The sequence below is a fragment of the Carya illinoinensis genome, chromosome 6, assembly GCF_018687715.1.
Source record: "Carya illinoinensis cultivar Pawnee chromosome 6, C.illinoinensisPawnee_v1, whole genome shotgun sequence".
Classification (NCBI taxonomy): Eukaryota; Viridiplantae; Streptophyta; class Magnoliopsida; order Fagales; family Juglandaceae; genus Carya; species Carya illinoinensis.
In genome coordinates, this window is record NC_056757.1 from 31,128,844 (window position 1) to 31,156,224 (window position 27,381).

The window sequence follows — 27,381 nt, forward strand, 5'->3', positions numbered from 1 at the left end:
AGGACAAGGAAAATGGTTTTGAAAATCTAACTGGCACGTGTCTTCTTAGACTCTTAGCTTGGTTTGGATGTTTAATTAAGTTGAATCGAATTTTTTATAAATAATAATAAATTAAAATTATTAGAGTTATATAAGATTTATTTAAAATAAATTTAGATATTAAAGTAAATTTAATACTATTTATAAAAAATTAAAAAAAATATAAATCTCACGTATAAAGATATACTGAATCGAAAAAAAATTATAAATTTTACATATAAAAAAGTTTTAAAATGAAAATAATTTAATAATTTAAAAATTAAATTAAATTCAATTGAATCTGGCAACAATCCAAACGGGGCAGTGACTGGGCTTCTAACAAAACAAATAATGGAGATATAGAAGAAAGGAAAAGGATATCCGTTGTATGGGGTTCGAATATCAATGGGAATAATTTGTCTGTGTAACGCATGGCCCACCGGGGGAAAGGACCAACAAAGAGCTGGTCCTATCTGTGAGCTGGAGAGCCAGATGCGATCCCATGAAGAGGTTGCCCTCAATGGATAAAAAAACAGAGACGATCTGATGCAGATCCCTGTGTTTCACCAACCAAGTTTAGGCATTAAACATGTACAATCTCAGACTGTTGACTGTTAATCCACAATAAAAGTTCTGTCGTCTGTACGTCATCTGTCAAAGGAAAGTGTGACTCTTGAATCTTGATTATCCATCAAGATGCCTTTTCTCGATCGCTTGCATGGGAATGTTGTTCCATACATGCAGTGTGTAGATCATATAATGCATTAGAAAGAGTTACATGATTCAATATAAAGTTCTATTTTTATGGGATTAAACAAAGGAAAATGCATAAAAGAATATTAGTATTTTTTACTTTTTCTCAAACTCTTTAAGTGCAGAAGTACTCAAATGTAAATAGATATAAGGTTAATTCCAATAGGCTCTTTACGAATAGGATATGTTCAGTTTGCTCCAAAATTGGTGACCTTAAAGAGTGCACTAAATCTAGTAAATTAAATATTTATGTCCATGTCATATCCTCCAACACACAAATTTAAAATAAATAACAAATTGGAAACTTTTGGCATCTTAGGAACTATAACATAAAAGTTCCTTATCACTTGTAAAAAAAAAAAAAACACATAAAAGTTGCTTATCTTTACATGCCATTTAAAATTTAGATGCGCTATGCATAATGAACAAGAAGACATACACAAAACATTAAAAGATACACAGCATGAACAGAGCAAAAGGGTGGATGATAAATAGAGCACGTCTGTCAGTCATTCCATCATACACCCATCCCCCTCATTCATTGAACTCTCTTGTTGGCTATCACAACTTTAGGACTTCAGCTATAAACATGATTGCATGGAGCACGTTTTTCAATATATTTGGATAAAGAAAAATATAGTTGCAAGCACAATTATGTACTAATCTGTATAATAATATGATGTAATTGGTCAAAAAGTAAATTTTATTAAAAATAGTATTAATTTAAATTTTAAGTATGAATGAATCAGTATTGGTACACAGATTAGTACGCGACTGTGCTTGTATATAGTAAAACTTATTTGATAAAAAGTTTAGCACCATGATAACCAAATTTCTACCATTTCCCCACATGAATGCCTAATAAATAAATTATAAGTAGTTGGGCATTCAATTTACCACTAGGCTCATGCATGTAATTGATTTTTGTTGTCGTGATAGGAATTGGGGCTCAGTTGCACTCGAGCGTTATAAAGATGATTTTGGCACTGCATTAAGACTAGCTACATTGTATGGCCGAGGATGAACTAGGACTTTGAACTTTAAAGTCCAAGAATGGGCATGAATGAAGATAATTAAATGTGAACTCAGGAGAAATAAAGGTATTTCATGTACGATATGCAAATAGTCTTGGTGCCCATGATCCCTCACGGCTTACCTGAATTTCCATTGTTAATTCCTAATCACCAAGTCCTAAAAATGCTCTAATGTAAATTAAAAATATAATACATCAGTTGATGTAACTGGGGATAAAAAGAATTCACTTGTTCACTAACTTAAAGTCTTAAAAAGAATCCAAGTTTGACACCTAGCATAATTAATAAATGTTCAAGTTTGATAATTGGATCATTCTCAGTTACTATAAAATCTGAAATGTAATGTGATGAACAAGTGCACGACCAAAAACAATATGTTCATGTGGCGAGCACTGCAGCTGCAACCTTTGTACATGTCCCAAGAGAGCTCTGATGGCTGGGAATGGCAGGGAGTCCTGGTTCTAACAATGGGCTGTGCTGTGCTGTTGCTTGCACGTGTTCAACTTGCCGTACCTTAGGAGAGAGTAAAAGAGCATACTATACGTATAAGTACATATGCAGTGTGTTCTCTATCAGCTCGTACAAGTAATGAGTGCTTAACTAATGTAGAGTGGCAAATCTACATTATAATCAAAAGAGAAAAAAGAGAGGTTAAAATGTATATGAAAAATTGTTTGCAATGTGTACAACAAAGGTACAACCAAAAAACTCATGTGTCAACTGCAATGTGTACAATAAAACTTATGTGTCAACTGAAAAGCTATCCATTTGTACTCTCATCAGACACTGTTGGCCACATGAATTTGTTGAACCAGTTATGTTCTTACCAGTCACTTCGTCTCTTCTACCCAGTAAGTTATGGTTTTCCATTTCCAAATTTCATTCTCCAGATGCCTCTCATAAAAATCTACTCAGCCCGTTGCTTTCACAAACAATGCAGAAGCGCTTCTAGTGCCATAACGTCCCTATGCAACATATAAATAAAAGAGACAACCTCAGAAATCCTGTCCCTATGCAACGTAAGGATAACTTTTTTGGCTGACCAATAAATTGACTTCCTGACGGAATGTCTGCATCGACAAGTATAAAACTTAATTGGTATTTCCATTTTGGGGGAAAATGCGAGGGAGCATGCTTTCATCATCTTTAACCGTGTTCATCATTAGATTTTCAACCATCTCTTTCATGAGCAGTTATTTTTCGGCATATTTATTCCGTAGCTCTTTGAAATTGTTACCCAGTTGTTGAGCTTGAAAAAGAAGACAAGTCATTATAATTTGCAATAGAGTAAACCATTCAAATCTCACCACAAACGTAAGTAACGTCATAATAAATCAGTAGCTTATATACTAAAAAAGATGAAGAAAATGATGTAAGAAAGCAATAAAGGATGGAGTGATGAAGTTTGAGGTGAGGGTATTGTAAACATATTACATTTGATACTTTTTGGGAAATGAAGTGGCTATTAAATCATTTGATATCTGCCATCTGTCCTGTCAGTTTGTATCTGCGAGTTCTCATTTCTTATCAAGGCATAAAGAAATAAAACTCTCGTGTAACCAGAATTGCAATTATGTACACCGGGGGTAACATACCTTCTACCTTTGACCATGGAGAATCTAACCGTACACTTGTGTACACATGAATCCCAGGTTCCACCTGGGTAACGAAGTTGTTACCTTCTTTCACTATTAATTACGTAAAGCATGGTTTTGGAACCAAGATCGATCAGCTAATATCAGGTTAAACCCATTATGGGTTTCTTCACCATGATATAGAAACTTATAACAATAATTTTCTAAGAAACAAAGTTGGTCTTCGAACTCTAGATCACTTAAGTTTTTTTTTTTTTTTTTTCTAATCAAGATCACTTGAGTTAGGCCTCAATTGATGAACTAAGCTTAAAGCTTCAAAGTTGAAATTTCACTTTTGAAGTTCTAAACGTCCCCGATGTGCATGAGAACTAAAGTACTTCAGCATCTCACATCAATCACAATCGATATTCAAATCAAATAATCCAACCAACGAGGAAAGAGGTATGATAGACTTTGCATGTCCTTGAAATGAAAATGAGATCAGTTCTCTATGGTTGGCAATTTTTTTGATAAGTTGTCTATGGTTGACAATTTACAGATTGTAGATCAAAAATGACTTCTTACGAAACCAAACGACTTCCTGCAACAACAACGCTACTCTATATTGTATAAAATATTATACTATCTTGCTGCGCGTCTTCGTCCACAAGTACACGGCAAAACCCATATGTTCGAATCAACATGCATATCTCTAGAACCCTTTAAATCATTCACACAGAAAACAGATCAAACAGGGACCGGGTGCCAAAATTTGATCAAACCAATAGCCTTCAAGAAACGGACTAGGAGATCCCCTCTACTCTTGGCCTCTTGAAGCTTCTGAACTTCCCTGACATTTGTGAGGAAAGCCACCGGTCCATCCCCGCTACAAGCGAGCCATGTCCCACCAGCAACATCATCTCTCCCTCCCAAAATGTCACCACCTTCCCACCATTCCAATGGTCTTTTAGGCCTTCAAAAGCGAAAAACTATAACATACCAGAAATATTAGCACTCGTCAACCTCGGAAACTATATCAGACTGCAGAAAAAGTAAACCAAAAAAAAAAAAAACATTCCCAGAAGAGGAATCGGGCTTCAAATGCCAAACCAAAACAAACCCAAAAATTTAGCGCCTCGTCAACCTCGGAAACCATATCAGGGAAACCAAGATCAATCCAAATAAAAAAAAAGACCCAGAAGATGAATCCGGCTCACCAACTGTGATATTCGTACCTATTAAGCAAGATAAGGAATTAGTATACTGGGTGAACTTGCCATAGAAACGCTGCAATACACATGGCTAATTCGGTGGCATAAAGATCATAATTTTTCTTTGAGCTAATAAATTTCGTCTCCTTTTCTTCTGCGCCCCGCGACTGTTCTCTTCTTTCGCTTTCTGATGGTCAAGGTAGATATTGTCAGCTTGTTGACTGAACTTTTTGATCTCGTCTGTGGTTTCTGTACATGTTTACTCCGACTGAACCAGAACAAGCCAGCAGAGCTCGAGCTCGAAAGTTCGAAACAGAAGAAGACGTGGCAAAGGCAGGGTAACTCGTGCCAACATCACGTGCTTAGAATGCCACCTTTCCTAACATTCACAGAACAAACCCCTCTTTCCGAAATAAGATAAAAATTAAAATAAAGGAAGACAAAACAAAACAATTTTTTAATTAAAAAATAATTTAAAAAAAAAAAACTAACACCCTGTTTGTTTGTCCCTCTCTCGCCACAGATGGGAGAGGCCACAGATGGGAGAGAGGGAGAGAGTCTGTGAGAGAGAGATGGGTAAGATAGTGGAGAGGAAGAAGAAGAAAGGACGGCCTTCTCTATTAGATCTCCAGAAGCGTACGCTCAAGGAACAAGAACAGCAGCACCAGCTACAGAAGCGGAACCACGACTCTGCCCGTCATTCCACCCCCAATCATTCAACTCTCCCAGCTGCCTCTCCTACCCCTCTCCGGCGTTCCACTCGCCGTAACCCTAACACCCAGGACGACGACGACGACGAAGAAGACGAATTGGCCGGAAAGCGCCGCGAGAAGAAGCTGAAGCTGGTGCTCCGATTGCCCTCCCAGAACTCGCCACTCAATTCCGGCGCCTCTCCCGATTTGTGCGGTTCTGATTCCAAGGCCGAGGAAGTGAACGAGAACAACGCTGCCTCGAATAGCAACAAGAAGAGGAAGATCAATGCGATCGGGAATGGATCTGGGTCCCTGGACAACCCCAAGGTATCGAATTTCTCGTTGCTTTGCCTGAATTAAAAAAAAAAAAAAAGTTTTGCGGCCGTACCCGCCAAATTGGCTTTTTAATCTGGACAACTGTTCTTTTCTCGGCGGACTCATGCGTTGCCATAAATTTGAAAACTCCTTGAATTTCGCACCGTTTGGACTTTGCCTTTTTTGAGCTTCTAGAATTTCAGGCGGTAAAAGGTTTGACTTGGCCCCGGGTTTGCTCTGGGAAATTGAGTCTCTTTGTAATCCTACAATTATCGTACGAGTTTTTATTGGGATTGTTTAACATTTAATCCGTCTTTATTTACTGAACGTCTCTTATAATGAGTTGACTGTCAAATCTGATGAAAAGCTTTAATTTGTTTTTTCTTTTTTCTTTTTAATAATTAGTTTTCACAGTTTGTAACTGTATTTGCCCTTTTTGGACGTTTTGAATGCTAGCGTACTTTGCTTTTTCAGCCACTTTGGTTCTTCTTCCATACCCATAATGGAAAATATATGTTTCCCTCTATTTTTTTGCAGGGCGATAAGTCCGTTTCTGGTGCAAACCCCACAGACGCCCACCAAGGTTTGCGAATAGCCTGACGCCCATTTGCTTAAATAAGAAAAAAATTAGCCTTTCGCTTCTGGTCGGTGCTTATGTGCATGGTGATCTGCAGGGAGTCAGTTGGATTCGGGACCCTCAACGCCTTTACCGGATAAAAAGCTGTTACTGTTCATTCTCGACAGGCTTCAAAAGTGTGTCTTTCAGTTTCCCAGATCGTATTTTGATTACTTTGATGTAGCTTTAGGTTTTCAGTTTTCTGATGTGTTTTTTGATTTTAATACCAGGAAGGACACTTATGGTGTGTTCTCTGACCCAGTGGACCCGAATGAGGTCAGTTCTTCAAAATGAAAGGTGACGCATTAATTTCTGAGGCTTGTCTGCATCTGTTTCTTACTTTTGTATTGTTATTTCTTTGTTTATGCAGCTTCCTGACTACCATGAGGTGATAGAGCACCCAATGGATTTTGGAACCGTGAGGAATAAACTTACTAGTGGAGCTTATGCCATCTTGGAACAGTTTGAGGTTGGGTTGTGCTTGTGCAGTTTCATCTTCATTTGATCCCTTTTCCTATTTCCTAATTTGAATTTTTTAGGTTTTTAATTTCCTGTAGATGTTCCAGTTGGCGTTTGGTTTTCTAGGGACTAGAGATAAATTTCATCTTCAGCTGTCCTGACTGACATCATATAAAATTCTTGTTGGCTGTGTTTTGTATGAAACATCTTATTGGTTAGATTGGCTGGCCAATCAACCTCCCATACATGTCGCATTTATGTGGTTTCAGGACCATTGAACTCATCTGTGAAGGATTTCGATTTCTTCTCTGCTTTATTCAATTCAAATGCCTTGTTCTATAACGCTAAGATTACAGATCTTGTCGTAGCTGGTAGGTTTTATACCTTCTATAAGAGAAGTCTTTCCCCTTCCTCCTATGTGTAATTTGCGCACTGGATGCATTCAAATATATCCTAGATGTGATAGATAAAGGGAACATGACCTAGTATTTAGTCAGTTTCAATACGGGAGTTTTTGTTGTTGAACACTGAGATTTCAAGCCTATGAGCTCAAGTATGCTAAACTGGGGTTTTCATGCTAATTGACTACATATTTCAGTTGTGTATAAAGTTCTCTGTCTATCCGTGACAACGAACACCAAGTGAGTTTTTCCTTTTGAAGATCTGATTTCGTGTCTGTACCACTCGTTGGAATTGTTAAGGTTTAGAAACTTAAGGTACCTCTTGCAATACCCCAATTCAGTATGAGAGGTGAATTCTATATTGCCTTGGAGGGAGTTCTTATGGTCTATGATAATTCCAAGGAGCTCTAATTGTAACGTTGTTAATTTTTTTGGAACTGTTAATTGGTATTGTAATATCCTGGATTTTGTATGAGAAGGTAGTTAATGTGATCCCCCATTACTTGAGACTGAGAAGTTCTTGCATCTTATAATGATTCAAGGGTTCGAATGGTAACATGGATTAATTCTTTTGGAGTACAAGTCCACGTGGATAGGTTGAGGTCGTAGTGGTCTTTGTACTTTTTTTCTGGTACTCCGAGCTTTGTATTGACTGTTAAACTCAAGGCATTAAAACAAGCTCTGAAGAAATGGAATGTGGAGGAGCTTGGGATCACAGAAAATAAGAGGAAGCTTTTGCTGCAAAAACTGCAGTGCTTGGAGGATAGGGAGCTGTTGGGGACATATCCGGTGAGGAATTGGAGAGAAAAAAGAGAGGAGATGGCTGAATTAGAAAAGATAACTTTAATGGAGAAAATTTCTTGGAGGCAGAAATCTCAGTCCTTTGGTTGAAAAGGAAGGTGACTAGTGTACAAATTTTTTGCACCCAATGGAGTACTCTCATTGAAGAATAATGCTATTGAGGTACTTCATGACTGCATCCTTTAAGATCAAGAGGCCATTGAGGAACATATTGTCAATTTCTATGAGAAGCTGTTCAGGGAAGAATTTTCATGGAGACCTAAGCTTGATAGGCTGTTTTTTTATTCCTTTGACCTGGTAAGTGCAGACTGGTTGGAGAGAAATTTTAAAGATGATGAAGTTGTTGATGTGGATAGAGGAATGGTGAGGGATAAGGCTTCAGGCCCGGATGGTTTACAATGGCTTTCTTCTAAGCTAGTTAGGACATAGTGTGGGAAGATATTATGAAGGTTTTTCTTGAATTTTATTCATTTATGTGAAATTCGAGAAAAGTTTCAATGCTACTTTTATTGCACTAAATCCTAAGGGGGGTGGGGGGGATGTGGAAATGCCAGACTTTCGGCCTATTAGTTTGGTAAATGGGGTGTACAAGATCATTTCCAAGGTGCTAGCTAATCGCATAAGTGTGGTGTTGGATAAAATTATTTTGGAATCTCAAAGTGCCTTTGTGAGAGGGAGACAAATTCTTGATTTAGTCTTAATTGCTAATGAATGTTTGGATAATAGAATTAGATTGGATGAATTTGGGATTTTGATCAAATTGGACATGGAAAAGGCATGCGACCATGTTAGTCAGGATTTCCTTTTGTAGTTATTTGGGAGATATGGTTTTGGAGAGAAGTGGTGTCTGTGGATCAAGCATTGCATTTCAACGTCGATATTCTCCATTTTGGTGAATAGCACCCCGGTTGGGTTTTTTAATAATTCACATAGCTTGAGACAAGGAGATCTGTTATCTCCGTTATCTCCTTTTCTTTTTGTTCTAGTCATGGATGCTATGAGTAGAATGATTGAAGCAACAGTAGAAGGAAGTTTCTTGTTGGGTTTTGTGGTGAGAGATGGGTCTCAGAATAGCTTAAAAGCATCACAGCTTTTTGCCAACGACACTTTAATTTTAGTGAGACCAATCAAGAACATCTTCGTTCTTTGAGAGCCTTGTTGTTATGTTCTGAAGCGGTTTAAGGTCTCAGAATTAACTTAATCAAGTCTGAAATTGGACCAATAGGCTCTGTATCCAATATTTCAGATTTGGCTAATATTTTGGAGTGTAAGATACCTTCACTGCCTTTGAAGTATCTTGGTCTTCCCTTGGATGCTTCTCACAAATCTGTTTTGATATGGGATGGGGTGATCGAGAAGATTGAGAGAAGGTTGGCTACTTGGAAAAAGTTATATTTGTCTAAAGGGGGAAGAATTACTTTGATAAAAAGTACATTTTCTAATCTTCCTACTTATTTCCTCTCTCTTCTCCCTATGCCGGCAGGGGTGGCAAATAGAATTGAGAGGATTTTTTGGAATTTCTTGTGGGAAGGTAAAGGGGAGGAAAGAAAGTTTCACTTGGTAAGTTGGAATAAGGTGTGTCAACCAATTTCTTGTGAAGGTTTGGGGGTGCATAATTTGAGGCTCTTTAACAAAGCTCTTATTGGGAAAATGGTTATGGAGATATCATTGTGAGAGGGAATGCATTATGGAAAAATGTAGTTGATGTTAAATATGGGAGAATGTGGGGGAGCTGATGCTCTAATGAAGTAAGAGGAGCGTACATGATGGGTTTGTGGAAGTCCATTAGGATGGGTTGGGGGGAGTTTGTCAATCATATTAAATTTAAGGTTGGGGATAGGACAAGGATGCATTTTTGGCATGATATTTGGTGTGGGGATTTAACTCTCAAGAATGTTTTTCCTTCCCTGTTTAGGATTGCTAGGGATCAATATGCTGCAGTGGCTGATTCCCTTTCTTTTTTGAATAATAATCCTCAATGGAGTGTTGAATTTGTGAGAGATGTGCATGATTGGGAAGTGAATGTAGTCTCATATTTTTTTGGAAGATTATACAATGTCAAGATTGTTTAGGGAAGGGAGGATAGCTTGCTGTGGGTTCATACAGGAAATTCCAGATTTTCGGTTAGTTCCTTTTATAAGGTGCTAACCTGCCATTGTGTTTGTGATTACCCCTGGAAATGCATTTGGAAAGTTAAGGTGCCTAGTAAGGTGGCATTTTTCGGTTGGTTGGTGTCTCTTGGAAAAATTCTGACCACGGATAACTTAAGGAAGTGTGGACTTTATGTAGTAGATTGGTGCTTTATGTGTAAAAAAGATGGTGAATCTGTTAACCATCTTTTTCTTCACTGTGAGGTGGCCAAGATTTTGTTGAATGAGATTTTTGCTAGGATGGGAATGGCTTGGGTTATGCCTAAGCAAGTGGTGGATTTTCTTGCCTGTTGGAAAGGTTTTGAGGGAAGACAATGTGTTGCTGCCATTTGGAAGATGATCCCCTCATGTTTGATGTCGTGCTTATAGTTGGAGAGGAATAGGAGGTGTTTTGAAGACAGAGAATGCTCGATGGGAGAACTTGGGGAGTTTTCTATTATACTTTGAGTTTGTGGGCTAAGGCTCTTGTATTGAATGGAGATGATTTTCTTAATTTGCTTTATTCTTTTTCAGTTTCTTAAGTGTATGTAGGTATTTTCTCTTGTATACTTCCTATGTACTTGGGCTATGCCTATTCTTGCTAATAAAATCTCTTATTAATCATAAAAAAAAAGGTCCACATGTGACTTGCGCTTTCCATTGGTTTTTACATCTCTCGGGCTTAACTCAGATTGTAAAAGGGTTTGGTGGGCTTGATCGATTTTCCCAATTTGAGAATGAAATAAAAGATTTTAGATTGATTTCTTGGTGAACACAATCTAGTTAAAGATGCCAAGCTGTGATGCACTGCTTGATACTCAGTTTGTTTACATATAATTATGTGATAAATATTTTAACAGCTAATGCATTGGAATGGCTATAGCCTAGAATAACTTTTTTACACACTGTGCATGCCTTCTGTTGGGTAATTGGAGTTAATGAATTTAAGAAGCACTCAAAATAATCGGTTTCTCTCATTTTTCCCACAGGCAGTTGACTTGGCTGCTTATGTGCCACCATATCTGCACAATCTGGGCTCTTATACCAGATGATAACAATTTTTAGCTGAAAGAAAGAAAAAACTTGTTTTTCTAGTGGAACAAAACCAACGATGTCAAGCCAGGAGTAGTATGGTTGTGAAACTGGTTGTAGGAAGTAAAAGCTCTTTGCTTTGTATATTTGCTTGCATTCTTTGCATTAAATTTAGAGCACATGGGAGGTGTTTTTTCTTTTGAGTTACATGTGACGGGAGCTTCACAGGGCCACATTAGTGTTTCAATACAAAGAGACATCAGGCTTAATACTTGATGTTTGATGTAGCCCATTGTGTCGTTGAGGATGATAAACAGGAGGGCCATTCTGCTGTTGTAGTTAGATTATTTAGTGGTTTCCTTCCATGTTTACAATCATCGTTTAGTTGTCTAAGGCAAGGTCAAGTGAATTTCTGCTGATGTTTTTCTTATATTCTAGGATTTATTATGTATTCTTGTTTTGTGATGTTCTGTTAAGAAATTGGCTCAAATCCATATTGAGGAAATGATTCATTATGGTATATTATAAAAATCTTTCAATCTGCATCATCTTCCAATGATAGCCCATATTGATATTAGGCAAATGACTTGGTGGAATGATACTCTAGATAGCTTTTTTTATTCATATTTTGGAAGAATGCTAGTGACTGCATTTCCTGAGAATGAAAATTTCATTTTATTATCATGCAGAAAGATGTTTTCTTAATCTGTTCGAACGCAATGCAGTATAATGCACCTGATACCATATATTTTCGACAGGTATGGTCTGTCTTAAACTTCAATCTTGCATTATTTCAATATCTTTTGTGCTGTCTTACTTATAAATATATATATCTTTTGTATTGTCTAAAACTTGTTTCTTCTTTCAGGCACGATCCATACATGAGCTGGCAAGAAAGAGCTTTGAAAATTTGAGGCAAGATGGTGATGATAACGACCCAGAACCAAAAATAGTTAGAAGAGGTAGACCACCGACCAAAAATTTAAAAAAATCACTGGGCAGGCCTTCCTTGGAGCTTGCTGGTCCAGAATTTTCCGCTGATGCCACTCTTGCTACTGGGGGAGAAAACACCAACTGGTCCAATTATGATCTGAGAAAGGGAATTCATCTTTTGGAGAAGTCTGCTTTAGCAGATTCGTCTGGACAACTTCATGGTTCTCGCGATAATGGTGCTTATACTAGTTGGTTGGGCGATAACAAATTTGACAGGAATGATGAATCTACAGGTTCGGAACTAGATTATTAACTTGCTTTTGGTTGTTCATCATCTTCAATTATTCTGCCTGATTTGAGCTTCTGTCACTTATTTTACAGGTTCCATGATGAAGGGTAATCAAATGAAGCATGGGAAGAAACAAGTTGTACTTGATGAGAACAGACGAAATACATATAAGCACTCCCAGCCATTGCCTGGTGGACAAGAGATGTCCGTGCTAACTACTTTTGTTGGAGAGAGGAAGCAGCTAATGGCTGTATGTATTACATTGTTGTTTAATTCTTTGATTCTGAAGAAGTGATACCACTCAAGATTGTATGAAATTCCAGTGAATCCACGGTGGATCTGTTAGCTTAAAATTCTTCAATGATCTGGCCAAATGATTCTGTCAGCTGGCAATGAACTATAGTATATTGCAGTTTTAAGTTACATAAAGCGACAGAAACTATAAACGATGTGATGATTAGATGGAACTGGTGCACCTTTAAACTACATTTAAGTTGTCAATGGCCTCTAATATTTCCCCTTGAGGAATCATTTATAGTTAGATATAACTCGGAATTTTTTGTGTTTTTAGTTGACAAATTATTTGGTTAGCTTATCGGGTCCTGACTTTTGTTGGTTAGTTGACTTGGCTTTTTTATATGTATCAGGTAGGGCTTCTTTCAGAGTTTGGTTATGCGAGGAGCCTGGCTCGTTTTGCTTCAAATCTTGGACCTGGTGCTTGGAAAGTTGCTTCTAAGAAGATCGAGAGATCTTTGCCTGCTGGCCTTAAGTTTGGCCCTGGATGGGTTGGAGAAAATGATGTCACACCTCCAAGGCCACTGCCACGACCTTCTTCATTACCTGGTCGACTGTCACCACCACGGTCATTTCCTCTTGTTGAAAATTCACACTCTTTTGCAATTCACACTGTTGAATCGAAGGGAGAAACCTTATCAGAGACACCCGAAGGAAATAATTTGTCTGAAAAACAAGTACCTTCTACTCACTCAGCTTTGGATGGCCATCTAAGCAAGCATCTCCTTCCATCTGCCACCACATCCTCATCCCCCATTTCTGTGCATAAATCACCTGAACCCCCAAAAGTTAAACCAGAAGTTGCTGAAGGATTTAATTCTCATACTGGGGTCAACATATTGAATGGTAGTACTGTTGCAAACAGGCCAAGGCCTCCTTTTCAGATTCATCAGAGCAGTATACTTCAACCTGGTATGAATGGATTTAACTCTTCATTTGGGTTTAACGTTGCAGCTCAAATGGGGAAACTAATTGGAGCAGCCAGGCCTCCTGGGTTTAGCTTACAGTCACCTCGGATGCTTGACACAATATCTAGGACTAATACTAACCTTGCCCATCTGGCAACTGCAAACAGCCGTAATTCGGAAGACCCCAAGATTATGGAAAGTTCAACTTCAACTAATTCTGGCGGCTCATTGCCAAACTCTGGTGGTGAGGCATTGGCAGTCCAAGTAAGAGGGCTTCATCCGCGGCCATCTCAGCAAGGGCGGTCACCACAACAGAAAACTGATTCCAGATTGTCGCCACAACAGAAACCAGATTCAGTTCCTCCAGACCTGAATGTCAGATTTCAGTCTCCAGGATCCCCTAGTTCTAGCAGAGTTGATGCAGCACAACCAGATTTAGCATTGCAGTTATGAGAATGATTGAGTTATTGTTTTTCCCTTCTTTTACTTAAGTTAACCATAGAAAGGTTGGTTTATGATTTGTTACTCCTGGTTATGAGACCAACCCAGGGACTCTTTGATGTGGAGTAGATTAGAGCCACACCTAACTGTATTGTAGAAGAATAGACTAGGCTTTCCTTGTACAGATTAATGCATTCTGATTCTTAGGCCCACACGCAAAAAGGTTTCATTTGTAAGATTGGAAGCCATCATCTAGCAAGAATATATTTCTAGCTTATATCATGTCTTAATTTCTTTTTTAATGCACAAAAAGAATTTGCTTCGGATGTGATAAATTGTGGACTCAAATATGTATGATCATTGGACAAACAGGACTGTCTCACTTGGGATTAATGTTTGTTACCACCGAAGACCAAGTCCACTTGGAAAGTTCCCAACTCCTGAAATTAGTTTGCCAGCAATCTTTGAGAAAATCGTAGAGCTGTTAAAGAAGGGAAATGATATTTACAGTCATGAGTGTGTAAGAGTTGTACAATTATTTTAACAAAAATAAATAAATATGAGATTTATATAAAAAAAAAATTAATTTTTTAATAATAAATTTTATTTTTTTTTAAAATAATTAAATAATATTTAAACACTTCACAATTATATGCAACATTACTCGTCATACTACTTTTGGATTTGATAAATCAATGGGATAGCTAGGAAATTGGGTTGTGAGTATCTCACAAAGGGATTCTGCAACTACACGTCTGTCCAATCATCCAGAAAATAATAGAAAATAGTGGATTTGTCATCATGGGTGTTTATTTATTTATTATCTTTTGTCAATTAGTGACTTGTTAGATGAAAAAATAAAAAATTATTAGAATCTCTCTTTCCTTAAATTGGGTTTTGTTTGGGTCCGAGTTGGAGGATGACCTATTAATTGGGATTAGACATGCTGGCAGGTAATTCTAATAATTTTTATATTTATTTTCTCTTGAGAAGAATATATGTATACATATAGTATGTCCCACAAATGTGTTTCGGATGCGACTGGTCCTTATCATCATCATCATCATCATTTTACTGTGCTTATTACCATCATTATTAGTTTTATTTTGGAATCATGAGGTGTTCCTCTTTAGTAAGCAAAACAAACTATGCCCTCATGATATGGGTATCTATTTGACACAATTATAAAAAGATCAAGAAAAAGGTGATTGCATATCATTAGCTATCTGTGTAAAGGAAATTGCTGTAGTGAAATATTGGAAGTTGTGATTCAACCTACTTGAAATGCGCAGCTTCCTCTTTGCTACTCAGCCTGAGTTGGGATACTGTTGGGCTTGACAGGATAAAGAGTTACTCCTTGTTTATGAATTCATGCAAAAGGGCAGCCTAGAAAGACATCTCTTCAGCAGTATGAGCTTACACATGGAAATAAATTCAAATATCACCGTCCATATGTGCAGGCAATGTGCCCCAGCTGTACGAGTTTGATTGACTCATGCAAAACAAGTTATTTGGTTCACCATATACCACGTCATTTTATTTATGGAAGTCAAGCTTATACGAGTTTTGTTCACAAACTTAGACAAAGTTGAGTCGAGTTTATACGAGTTTTGCTTGTTTAATATTCAAACAAATATTAATGTTTATAAACATTTCATTTATTAAATAAACTAAATATATACAGGCTAAGTCCGAACTGTTCACAAGCTGCTCTGTTCATTTACAACTCTTGTATAATATTGTAGTGGTGACCATTGACCAGTATCAATTGAGTGAGTATTAACAGTAAAATAGTAATTATGTATGATGTATGACGTATATAGTAGGTTCAGTAACTCGATTGATAATGTATTGTGTATAATAAGAAGGTCTTACTCCAAAGCACTTTCACCCATTTGTAAAAGGTATTCCTTCATTATCATAGGATTGTTTATAAAATTAAGGTTCATCTCTCTTATTAAAAAAATAATTAGTTCTCTTTAGATTATAAATGGATGTTTAAATGAAAAATATAGTGCATTTAAGCAGTAATTCACATAATTATTAATTTTAATTAGAATGTTTGTAGAGGCTTTGCAATAAAGAAAGAGTTATTGCAAAATCACGTGAAATATAAAAATATATATTACAATTTGAGTGTTTTATTTTTTTATTTTTGTAAATCCTGAAATGGACTTGCTACGACGAAACAAGTCGTCTTTAAAGCTCGTACACCTTGCCTTTTTAGTTTTTATGACCCTCTCGGTCAAAACGCGTGATAAGGTGATTCAAAGCGAGCCTTGTCACTGAAACGGGTTTCTTTATAAACTCCGTCCGCACCCCCTGATTCCTACTGAAATAGTCTCTCTCTCTCTAATGGAAGCTGGCGAAAGAACATTCTCAAGATCTCATTCCCTCCAACTAATCTGTATCTTATTGGTAATTGTCTTCTGTTTTAGGGTTTGCACGACACGGATCGACGCCGATCCTTAGATCCTTCTATACTTGTGTTTGATTATCTCCAATGGTTAGCGACAGTTGTAATCAGTCCTCTGGTTTGATTTTTCAAATTTCAATGCACCTAATAAGGAAGAAGTCTCTCACATTTATGGATTTGATTAACGAAAACCGTCAGTTGAATCAGTACTAAGTGTTATAATTATGCATTCTCAAAGTCTTGTCCATTTATGCATCAGTTTCTGTTAGATTATTGTTAATTTTTTAATCTTTTAATTAGGTTGTGTGCCATATCGCGCTTGTTGGATCAGATGTATTGGATACTTCAACTAGGTAAGATTAGTCTTTGACATGCATATTTTTTTTAGTAGTAGACTATACTTCATTTTGGGTCTTGTTTATTTTTTTTCTGATTGATAGTGGTCTTTATTGCAATGTCTGTTATTTATTTCAGTCAAAGAGAATTCAAAGAGTTCCGGCCCTTGTATGACTGTGAGCAGTGCCGTTTGAGGAAGGTCTTGATCTCTTCTTTCTTGTTTCAGTTTTTTAATTACGATATCCCTTCCTATAGCTATTGATAATTTGATAGTCACAGAGCTACTTGGAGGTGTTTCATATCTTTGTAACTCTATTGCCATAATTGTGTACCGCCTGGTATAATTAACTATTTAGTAGCTTGGTTTGGAAACACTAGAAAACATAAAGGAAACAAGATGGAATGTAGTTTCTCTGTTTGTAGAACCTCAGATTTGGTTAAATAGTTAAGTACGCAAACCATCATAGAAGTTGGAGTTTTGGAATTTCTTATAGAAGTTCCGTTTTAGTTCTTGATGAGATACAAATTTTATGAGGGATTGGGGTAATCTGTTTTGTTAAAACGTATGGATGTTTTCAATGAAGTGCAACGATAAGGGTTTGTTAGTTTGTCCGGTGAATCTCATATGATTCCATCTAAAATTTTATAACATCTTAACACAAACTCACGACCTCACTTTGAACCTTTAATGGGACACTATGCCTCTGAGGTTTTAGCTGCTACATGAGAGAGATCTGGAAAAGAGAACCAGTGTCTGTTGTAGTGGAATTAGAGTTTCTATCAAGTGTAAATGTTACTGCATTGATAAGGAATTTCTTGAAGGATGCATTTGGAGGAGTAATGCTCTCCTCAAGATTGCTTTCTTCGGCTGGCTGGCATTTCATGGGAAAATATTGACTATCGACAAGCTGAGAAAGCATGGCCCCTACATAACAGATTGGTGCTTTATGTGCAAACACATTAGTGAATCAGCGGATCACCACCTTCTTCATTGTGAAGTAGTTAAGGTTTTATGGGATGAAATATTCACTAGGCTCGGTATTGCATGGGTAATGCCTAGGAGGGTGATAGATTTGTTGTCATGTTGGAGAGGAATTTGGGGCAATTGTCACATTGCGGCTGTTTGGAAGATGGTGCCTCTATGCTTAATGTGGTGCACATGGAATGAGAGGAATGGTCATCGTTTTGACAATAGGGTGCACTCTCTGGAAGGGTTTAGGGACTATTTCTTTCATACATTGTTGCTTTGGGCATCATCTATTGTATTGAATGGAACGAGTTTTAATGACTTTTATGCTACTTTTCGCAGCGCTTAGCTTGTAATTAGGCTTATTTCTTGTATACTTTTTGTGTACCTGGCCTTGCCTAATTACACGCTTGTAATTAGGCTTATTTCTTGTATACTTCTTGTGTACCTGGGCCTAGCCTAATTACGTGTAATTAGGCTCATTTTTTTTTTTTACTTATAAAAAAAAAAAAAAAAAATCCTTGAAGGAAGGTGAATAAGGGTGGGGAAGATAGTATTATGTAGCTGAAAAATATGATTATGAGAGCAGAAGTATGGCTAAAAATGATTAATGCGGCTGGTGTACACTAGACTTTTAGAAGTGCAACAGACAGATATTATGTTTTACATGCACAACCCTTCTTCACTTGCGTACTCACCATTATTCTGATTTTATTTTTGATCAGTAACAAAACATTACCTTTATGCAGAAGTTGTTACATTATACAAACTGTTGCATTTTATTGACCATATGGCCAAATGCTGGCTTAGCAGGAACAAGTTAATAATTCTGCTACAGGAGTTGGCAATCATCCAGATGAAAAGGTAATTTTTAGAGTTTTTCTTTTCTCAGTAGAAATAGTGGTTCTTATATTTATACATTTCACACAGGATATTGACATCATAGCAACATACACGGACACTTCTGGTGCTGTTCGAGTTAGTAGCGTGAAAATGAGGGATCTATCTGCTTCCTGGGTATGGGAAAAACCTATGGATTCTAATCATGGTCAGTCAAAGAGTTCCCAGGTACTGCTATCTCATTTAAACATTGATTCTTTAAAAATGCATGTGGAATTACTCAATCATACTTAGCAAAAACAGTTTGAACAATTATGAGAACCACATGAATTTCACATACAATTTAATACCACGATGTTTTCCAACTAAGAGAAAAAACCATTAACTTCTCCCTTCGTAAGTGGCTGACATAAAAAATTGAAGTATTATCTCCTTGTTACAGTCTCTGATTGACCATTTCCTTCTGTTCCTTAATTTCAGAAAATGGAATATTCGTTTCAATCTGAGATGGGATCTGGAGAGAACGTGGAGCATTCTACTGATGAGCATCAAGAAGGTGGAAGCCCATATCCTCAGATGTCATCAATGAGCCCAGTGAAGCTCATGCGACGGGTGAACTCAAGTGCTTTTGTTTTGTGTTCCCTAAATATATTTTGTGCAATCGATGTTGGTTTATAACATGTCCTGTACCTTCAGAAAATGCGGCAGGAAAGGAGGGATCTTCGAACTGCTCAGTTAGTTCAACAAAATAAAGAAACTGACTACGAGATGGCAGCAGCAGCAGTTGAACGGTCGAAAAACCTCGACACCACTGTCAAGGGAAAGTACAGTATATGGAGGCGAGATTATGATAATCCAAATTCTGATTCAACCTTGAAACTCATGCGTGACCAGATTGTAATGGCCAGAGCATATGCATATATTGCCAAGTCTAAAAATGAAAGTAATCTTTACAATTCTCTCATGCAACACTCCAGAGAAAGTCAGCGTGCTATCGGAGAAGCCAATTCTGATGCTGAGCTTCACCCAAGGTATTTCTACTCTCTTTTCACTATTCTGGATACCAGGTGTACGTGCTTGCTCTTGGTTTTCATGCAGTTTTTCTCACTGTTCCTATTTTAGTGCACTTGATCAAGCAAAAGCAATGGGCCATGTTCTCTCCATAGCTAAAGACCAACTATATGACTGTGCTATGATTGCAATGAAGTTTAGAGCCATGCTTCAGTCAACAGAAGAGAATGTAAATGCCCTGAAAAAAAAGAGTGCATTCTTGATTCAGCTAGCTGCAAAAACAGTCCCTAAAGGACTGCACTGCCTTCCTTTGCAGCTTGCAGCAGAGTATTACCTGCAGGGTTATCATAAGAAACAGGATATTGACAAAGAAAAGCTTGAAGATCCATCTTTATACCACTATGCCATCTTTTCTGACAATGTCCTAGCAACATCTGTGGTTGTCAATTCTACCGTGCTGCATGCACAGGAACCTGAGAAACATGTTTTCCACATAGTCACGGATAAACTGAATTTTGCTGCAATGAGAATGTGGTTTCTTGTCAACCCTCCTCCAAAAGCAACCATACAAGTTGAGAACATCGATGATTTCGGGTGGTTGAATTCCTCGTACTGTTCTGTTTTACGTCAACTTGAATCTGCAAGAATTAAAGAATATTATTTCAAGGCAAATCATCCTTCTTCCATCTCTGCTGGGGCTGATAATCTTAAATATAGGAATCCAAAATATTTGTCCATGCTGAATCATCTTAGATTCTACCTTCCTGAAGTCTACCCAAATTTAGACAAGATCCTATTTTTAGATGATGATATTGTAGTTCAGAAGGATCTCACACCTCTCTGGTCCATTGATCTGCAAGGGATGGTAAATGGTGCAGTAGAGACATGCAAGGAGAGCTTCCACAGATTTGATAAGTATTTAAACTTCTCTAATCCAAAGATCTCTGAGAATTTCGATCAAAATGCTTGTGGTTGGGCATTTGGCATGAATATTTTTGACTTGAAGGAGTGGAAAAGGCGAAATATCACCGGAATATACCATCATTGGCAGGATATGGTAAAGCTTTGTCTGTCTTCTTTCTTCATGTCTCAACCCAGAACTCTCTTCCCCTTTTCATGCTATTATCATTCGTTCTCCATGTAAATTACTTATTCTATGCAATTCATTTGTGATAATAACTTTTAGTCTTGAAATCGTGTATACAAATATCATGGTGATGATAGCCAGAAGTGTGCAATATGCTTGTAATGCATTGTTATCTTTTGCGACTAAGGCTTGCAACTGATGTAGAAGAATTGTTTTGCAGAATGAGGATAGAACGCTTTGGAAACTTGGCACCTTGCCGCCGGGACTTATCACTTTCTACAACTTGACCTATCCGCTTGACCGGGGTTGGCATGTCTTGGGACTTGGCTATGACCCAGCTCTTAATCAAACAGAGATAGACAATGCAGCTGTCGTCCATTACAATGGAAACTACAAGCCATGGTTGGACTTGGCTGTTTCCAAGTACAAGTCTTACTGGTCGAAATATGTAATGTATGATAACCCCTTTCTTCGATTGTGCAACATTAGTGAATAACATTTATTTTTTTGTCCTGCTCACGCCCTCTCACTCACTTACACGTGTAATATTTGATCTAAACAAGAAAATAAATCCAAAATGCCTTATGCTCCCATAGAATTTATTAATTCGATGTTCTCTTTTGGGCTATATTTTCAGAAGTTAAAGTGCAGTTTGCCTGAGCCATCTCATAAACATATACATTGGCTACATATAACGCCTTCCTCTCTGTTGTTTCCCAATTTCCTTTAAACAGTATAAAGGTGTTAAGAATAATGTAAAAAGGGTTTGAAAATGGCTAATGAGAGGAAATTGATCCTCAAGCATCAGTTTCTCAACGAAATAGCAAAGCGAATCCTATATACTCTGCTTACTATATGCTTTTGCAGCTATCCAGGGATGAAGAAATCGCATTTCGACTATCCACAACAATGCTCAGTGCTCACTCTGTTTTCTACTGCGTTTAGATATACTTAACTGACTTCGTTGGAATATTCACTCCTTTTATTGCCGGGTCCACGAAATGCCAAACCTCTACACTGCGATGGTTTGAAAAAGTCCCCTAACGGCCGACACCCCAATAATTGAGAAATTAAATACATGTCGATTCTAATTAGTGTCGAACTCTGATTATTACAAATATAAGAAGTGCTAGACTCATAAAAGAATTTATTTTATAGTAAAATGAATTTTACAATTATTATTTAAAAGTAATACCACTCCTAACACTGCTAAAATAATAATCATGCAACTCCACTTAATGCTTGTGTGGCAAACATGTGTTTGATGTTATGTTTCGATTTCGGAATTTTCAAATTTTTTTTTAATGACTAATACATGTGTACCAGATTAGCTTGTTAAAGGATTTCATCCTGAGGAAATTGCAAGGGGTAACACTCAATATGTAAGTTATTTAACTAAAAACAATTAAGAATCTAAAATATTTGGAGCATTTTATGCGCTATCAGACGGAAAAGTAAAAAGATGCAAAGAAACTGGATAAGCTCCACCAGCAAAGTACAAGAAAAGTTCTGGAGGGATATTCTCATCAAGAGGCTAAAGTCCATCCCGGCCCGAGTTTCGCCCTTTCAGTGGGCCTAAGAACCATCACTATGACTGGCCCACGAGCTGCACAAGGAGAATGAAGGTGTTCCAGCGCGGACAACCTGCTGAGGGGGACAGGCAAGATCTGCCGACCCTCACACCCCTGCGAGTCTGCGACACCTCGCATTTAAAGCGGGAATAGTTATACAGTATCAAAAAATTTAAGTTATAATTTTTTTAAATTTTTATATAAAATATAATAAATAATTTAATTTTTTTAAATTTTAATATAAAATTAATATTAAAAATTTATATTATAATAATATTTTATTTATTATTATTTAAAATATTTTATTTCATCTTATCTCATCTTAATAACTATGTTAAAAATTAGAACTGGCAAAATAAAGGAAAATCGTAGACAACCTCCATTCCTAAAAGAAGAAAATGGGAAGCGATCGAACTGTCTGCCTATCGTCAAGATGCCACTGGGGAGTTGCGCCGCATTGATGGCACCTCCTAAGCAGCCACGCTGCATTAAAAATAGAAATATTCTTCGCCGAAGCCACTATTTGGGTGAAGCCACGGCACACATTACGTGTAGGCCGGGTTCACTAAAGTTTATCTGAACCGGTTCAGAGCAGTCTCTCGTATCTCAGTGCCAAAAAAGCTCTCGGTCATTTTTCTGCAATGGCGGAAGCCCTCGGTCATTTTTTTGATCTGCCGAAGCTTTTTTTTTTTTTATCCAGCCAAGTTTAGACAACCATATTTGAAAAACTCACACTTCTATGCATGATCAGTAACATCTTCGTCTCCATTTACATTTAGAGGCTTCCGCAGGTTTCTTGTCCATTTGACGTTCCTATTCTTTCTTCTTTACTAGGCTTGGTTTAGCTACCACAATAAGTCTTTATTCGTTAGTTCAACCCCAAAAGTTTGTATTTTGCTTTTAAACTCTACTGGGTTTTTCCTTTTCTTGAGCTTCACCCTTTTTTTTTTGCAACCACGAATTTTGAAATTGGGTTTCAGTTGCTTGTGTTATTTTTTTCAATTTTTTCCATATTGATCTAGACAATAGTGTGCCAGTTTAGTTTATTAAGGTATTTTGGGTTTCTGGGTCATTGAACGATTGAAATTTCGATGAAATTTGGTTTAGCTTTTGGTTTTTTGATCTGGGTTTTGAGTGTGAGTATTGAAGTCTCGAGAATTGTTTCTGTATTTCTTTTATCTAATTTTAAAGGGAATCAACTTAATTGCAACCAAATCGCTCTTGTTCAAATATAAATTATTTTCTTTTTTTATAAATCATTATTGTGGTCCATTTGTACCGTGCTGCTTGTTATATTGTGTTTATGATTCCTGTGTCTGGATCGAATGGAACAACCTGTCATGTTCATTTTTCAGCTTCTGTGATAGCTGCTATGTCCCCATTGCAGTTTTGTGGGAGGTCCCACTAGAATACTCGTCGTATGAAAATTGTATAAAGTTTAACGGAAGAAGCGTGAGTGCAATGTGTGCACTGCTACAGTGGCTTCTCCGTAGCAGAACTCTTAAAAATAATGACCTAGCAACTTTGTGTATGACCCCTGACGCAGAATATAGAATGCTCTCCTGATACCTTATATAAAAGTTTGACACCAGATAACAATAGAGACTTTTCTCTCGAACTTTAAGGAAAATCATATATAAAAAATATTTTGATGAATATAATATAAATTTAAATTTTAACTATTCTATTTACATAAATTTTTATATTGAAATAATTATTTTTTTATTATATAACAATAAAATATTATGAGATGAATTTAGTTTTGACTGTTTACATCAAATTTTTATATTAAATTATCTATTTATTCATTATATAGTAATAAGTAATTAATAATTATAAAAATATTTAATTTTTTAATTATTAATTTATTTAATTTTATCATATTTTACTATTCTACCTATTATATATCAATTAATAATTATATCGTAATTAAATTATCTAAATATTTGTGGATGTAGATGGAGAGAAGAGAGTGTTATAAAAAATAATAAAATATATATTTACTTATTCAATAGTAACCATCAAATTTGGATTTTGGTTTACAAATATTGTAGCTCAAAATCAAATTATTTGAATTTGTATAATCTATTGTGAGCCATTTTTCACCCATAATAGTTAAAAAGTACATTTTTTTTTTTTTTTTTACATATAGATAATTCATTGAGAGTGCTATAAGGAAATAACACTAACTTTGGTATCGTAAATTCTCCGGAACTAGGACTATAATCGAGCCGAGCCAAGCTGAGCCAATTTTTGGCTTATCGAGTTTGGTTCGACTCAAAATACTCCAATTCAAGATTTTTTTAAAATATTTGTTCGATCTCGACTCAATAAGTTAAAATATCAACTTGAGCTCGTCCCACAAACGAGTTAGCTCGAGCTTGAGCTGGAGCTTGAATTGTTTTTTTTTTTAATAAGATTTAATAATTAATAAATTAAATAAATAAAAAAAGAACTAATATCAAATTTATACAACTAACAAGTAGAACCTCTATTAAATTATAAAATTTTAAAAATTTTATAAATAATTAATATCTAATTAGTTAATATTTATCCAAAATAACGACTAATTATTATACAAATTATAAAATATACCTATCAAGTATATTCACTATATAGACATAAATAATTAGAATACATATTATATATTTAATTATAAAAGTGGTATTCTTATATTATTAGCTAATATATATACATGCATAAGTGTATGTATAAATTTATCAATATATAAATGAGTTTTAATCAAGTCGACTTGAGCATAAATGAGCAAGCGTAAACGAGCCTTAGCCGAGCCGAGTTGAGTTTTGTCGAGTATGTGTCATTTACAAATCGAGCGGATATCTAGTTTCACAAGCGAGTTCTTTTTTTTTTTTTTTTCCACAAGTTGAGTTCGATTCGAATTTAACCGAGTGAGTATTGAGCGGACTATCGAACAGACTGGTTCATTTACAGCCCTATCCGGAACAACCCGAGCTCCCATTTCTTCTACCTTGCAAGTAACTGGACCTAGTGTCCGGTGTGCAAAACACAAGTAACAAATTCGTTGGCTACTTAATACAGTCTCATCTATTTTCACAAAATTTTTCATCTCATCTTATCTAATTATTACAACTTTCTCAAATTTTCATTAAAAATAAAATAATTAATTAATTTCTTCAAATTTCAAAATAAAAATAATATTCTAAAATATATTTTAATAATATTTTATTAAACTTCTAATTTATATTTTAACTAATCTCACGTCATCTGCTAAAACAAAATTAGCATAAATGAGTAGAGTTCATCTACACAACCACCCACTATTCATGTAACCCCCGCACTCCAACCTACGTGGCTTTTGTTTTTTGTTTTAAATTCAAAACGGCAGCGTTTTGGTCATGGGTTATGATTCAATTTCCCCCCCTATCATCCTCCCCGCGCGTTCTTTTTCAGTTGCTTCTTCAGAAAGCTTCCCCGACGTTCTCTCCAAACTCGCCCTGCTGTTGTTCTTTCACCGACATCACCCTCTGGCCGGCCCGTGCGGCTCCTTCACTCCGGAACCGAGTAGCTCCAAGACGCGGGCAACGTGGGTCATGATTTCGGCACCGTGTAAGAAAAAAATCATCTCTACTCTGTCCATTTCCTTACGGCGTCTCTAGCTTCCATTCTTGCACGGGTTCAAGTCTTTCGGTGTTATTGTAGCTAGAGAGAGCCACCGTTTGTCATCTTACAAGGGTAAGAAATTAAAGGAAAAGGGTTTTTATTTGAATATTTTGGTTTCATCACTCCATTTTTAGCATTACTCTGATTTTGTGTTTATTCCTGATATGGATCTGCGGACCGATGTTTGTTGGACCTGTGTTTTGTTGGGTTTTTTTGGGTTGTTGATGTTGTATGTATGGAACTGATTTTTTGGTTGTTGATATCATTTGAACTCCACGTTGAAATCGTATTCCCAAGCCTCCCTTTTTCTCTCCCTCTTCGCTTCGATTCTCTCCAATTTCTGGTCATGGTGTCCCATTTGTTTCCCACTTCTAGTGATGATGGAGCTGGAGTCCCTTCAACAAGTGATTAGAGTGGTAGCTTATAATAAGACTGGTAGTTAGTCCACGATTCTTTCATTCTTGAACATTATTTTTTTTTTTTTTAGTTTATTGCATTAGCGTATGTAAATATACGTTTTTTTTTTCTATTTATTGGATGGAGGGTAGGGTCTCTTTTGTCTTGCCAATTCGAGGGAGTCTATTTTGAGTTACCCCATCAAAACATAATTGTAGTTGAAGAAGCCTTGGCAAATTGACTGTAGTGTATTATGTCTAGCACCTTTTAAATCAGCTCGTCCCCAGCATAAAAGCTTCAAGCATTGAGCCAGTTAATTTTCGAAAAAAAAAAAAAAAGATCATAAAGAAATTTCAAACATTAGGAAATGAGAAGGAAGGATACGGCCAACCCAAAAAAAGAAACACAACTTGGTTCGATGAAACTTGGTTGAATATTCCAACTTCTCAACATACATGAACTACAGAAGAAAGTAGAGAGGAAAGTCTGAAAAACAACAGACGAATATTTTTAGCTTCCATCTTTTGCATACCCACTTGTTTCTTCAACAAGCTTCTCCCACACGTTTGCCATTTTCTCTGCATATCCAGCCTCTTTATGTAATATCATTTGATTAAAAATTTTAAAATCAAGTGTCAACGGTAGAAGAACATGTTATGTGTATTTTTCTAAAATACATGTCATGATCAGTTATAGTTATTGATCTATAACATATTCAATGGTTTTCTATATCAATTACTTAAACAGAAAGTCGGTTAAAATTCATCGTACCAAAGAAAATGACTGAAGATGACAAAATATAAATTGAATGACAACAATTTTCTATTCTAGATAGATCTCTTGAACTACAGTTCTCTTGAACTACATCTTCATCTATAGCCATGCAGCCTTGTGAGGTTTCAGCCCACTAGATAAGCTTTGCCCACTAAATTTGGGTGTAGTAGATACTGTACCAAAGCTGAAAGAGCTCCTCAAATCCAGTGATGGGCGAAGAGGAAACTGGTAGGCCAGCCATGCCTTCTACATCGACCCAGGTATGATACAAGAATTGGAAATTTGTCAACTCGAACGCTGGTACGGACTGTAGCTTTAATTTAATGCAAGTTATGTATGTATATTGTAGGGATATCATGGTACTGGAAATCCATATAACCCGCCATAGATGATGCCTACATATCCAAATCCATATCCGTATACTTGGGGTAGCCAGGTCAT

General features: G+C 36.5%; 2 protein-coding genes, 1 long non-coding RNA gene and 1 pseudogene across 6 annotated transcripts; 2 read left to right on the forward strand and 2 right to left on the reverse strand.

Annotated features, from left to right (window-relative positions):
• Positions 1 to 2,635: 2,635 nt before the first annotated feature.
• On the reverse strand, positions 2,636 to 3,785 carry LOC122312757 (annotated as a pseudogene).
• Positions 3,786 to 3,860: 75 nt separating this feature from the next.
• Positions 3,861 to 4,790, reverse strand: LOC122314221. Its single transcript, XR_006243645.1, has 2 exons — positions 4,615 to 4,790; positions 3,861 to 4,368 (listed from the first exon to the last, which is right to left on the reverse strand). It is a non-coding gene; the product is annotated as an uncharacterized LOC122314221 (long non-coding RNA).
• Positions 4,791 to 4,982: 192 nt separating this feature from the next.
• LOC122314219 lies at positions 4,983 to 14,177 on the forward strand. Of its 2 annotated transcripts, XM_043129644.1 has the most exons (10): positions 4,983 to 5,609; positions 6,135 to 6,180; positions 6,272 to 6,350; positions 6,444 to 6,489; positions 6,584 to 6,682; positions 11,725 to 11,793; positions 11,904 to 12,261; positions 12,350 to 12,507; positions 12,905 to 13,397; positions 13,506 to 14,177. In XM_043129644.1, exons 1-10 carry the CDS (start codon positions 5,130 to 5,132, stop codon positions 13,910 to 13,912), a joined length of 2,235 nt encoding a protein of 744 aa, XP_042985578.1. In that variant the 5' UTR covers positions 4,983 to 5,129; the 3' UTR covers positions 13,913 to 14,177. The 2 variants fall into 2 exon arrangements, with proteins under 2 accessions (XP_042985578.1, XP_042985577.1); XM_043129643.1 differs by having other exon boundaries at positions 12,905 to 14,177.
• Positions 14,178 to 16,162: 1,985 nt separating this feature from the next.
• Positions 16,163 to 21,163, forward strand: LOC122314220 (probable galacturonosyltransferase 3). 3 transcript variants are annotated; one of them, XM_043129645.1, is made up of 9 exons: positions 16,163 to 16,318; positions 16,617 to 16,669; positions 16,791 to 16,851; positions 18,430 to 18,483; positions 18,550 to 18,687; positions 18,940 to 19,071; positions 19,156 to 19,490; positions 19,582 to 20,527; positions 20,778 to 21,163. In XM_043129645.1, the coding sequence occupies exons 1-9, from the start codon at positions 16,256 to 16,258 to the stop codon at positions 21,051 to 21,053; spliced, it is 2,058 nt and encodes a 685-aa protein (XP_042985579.1). In that variant the 5' UTR covers positions 16,163 to 16,255; the 3' UTR covers positions 21,054 to 21,163. The 3 variants fall into 3 exon arrangements, with proteins under 3 accessions (XP_042985579.1, XP_042985580.1, XP_042985581.1); XM_043129646.1 differs by having other exon boundaries at positions 18,433 to 18,483; XM_043129647.1 differs by lacking the exon at positions 16,163 to 16,318 and having other exon boundaries at positions 18,369 to 18,483.
• Positions 21,164 to 27,381: the final 6,218 nt, after the last annotated feature.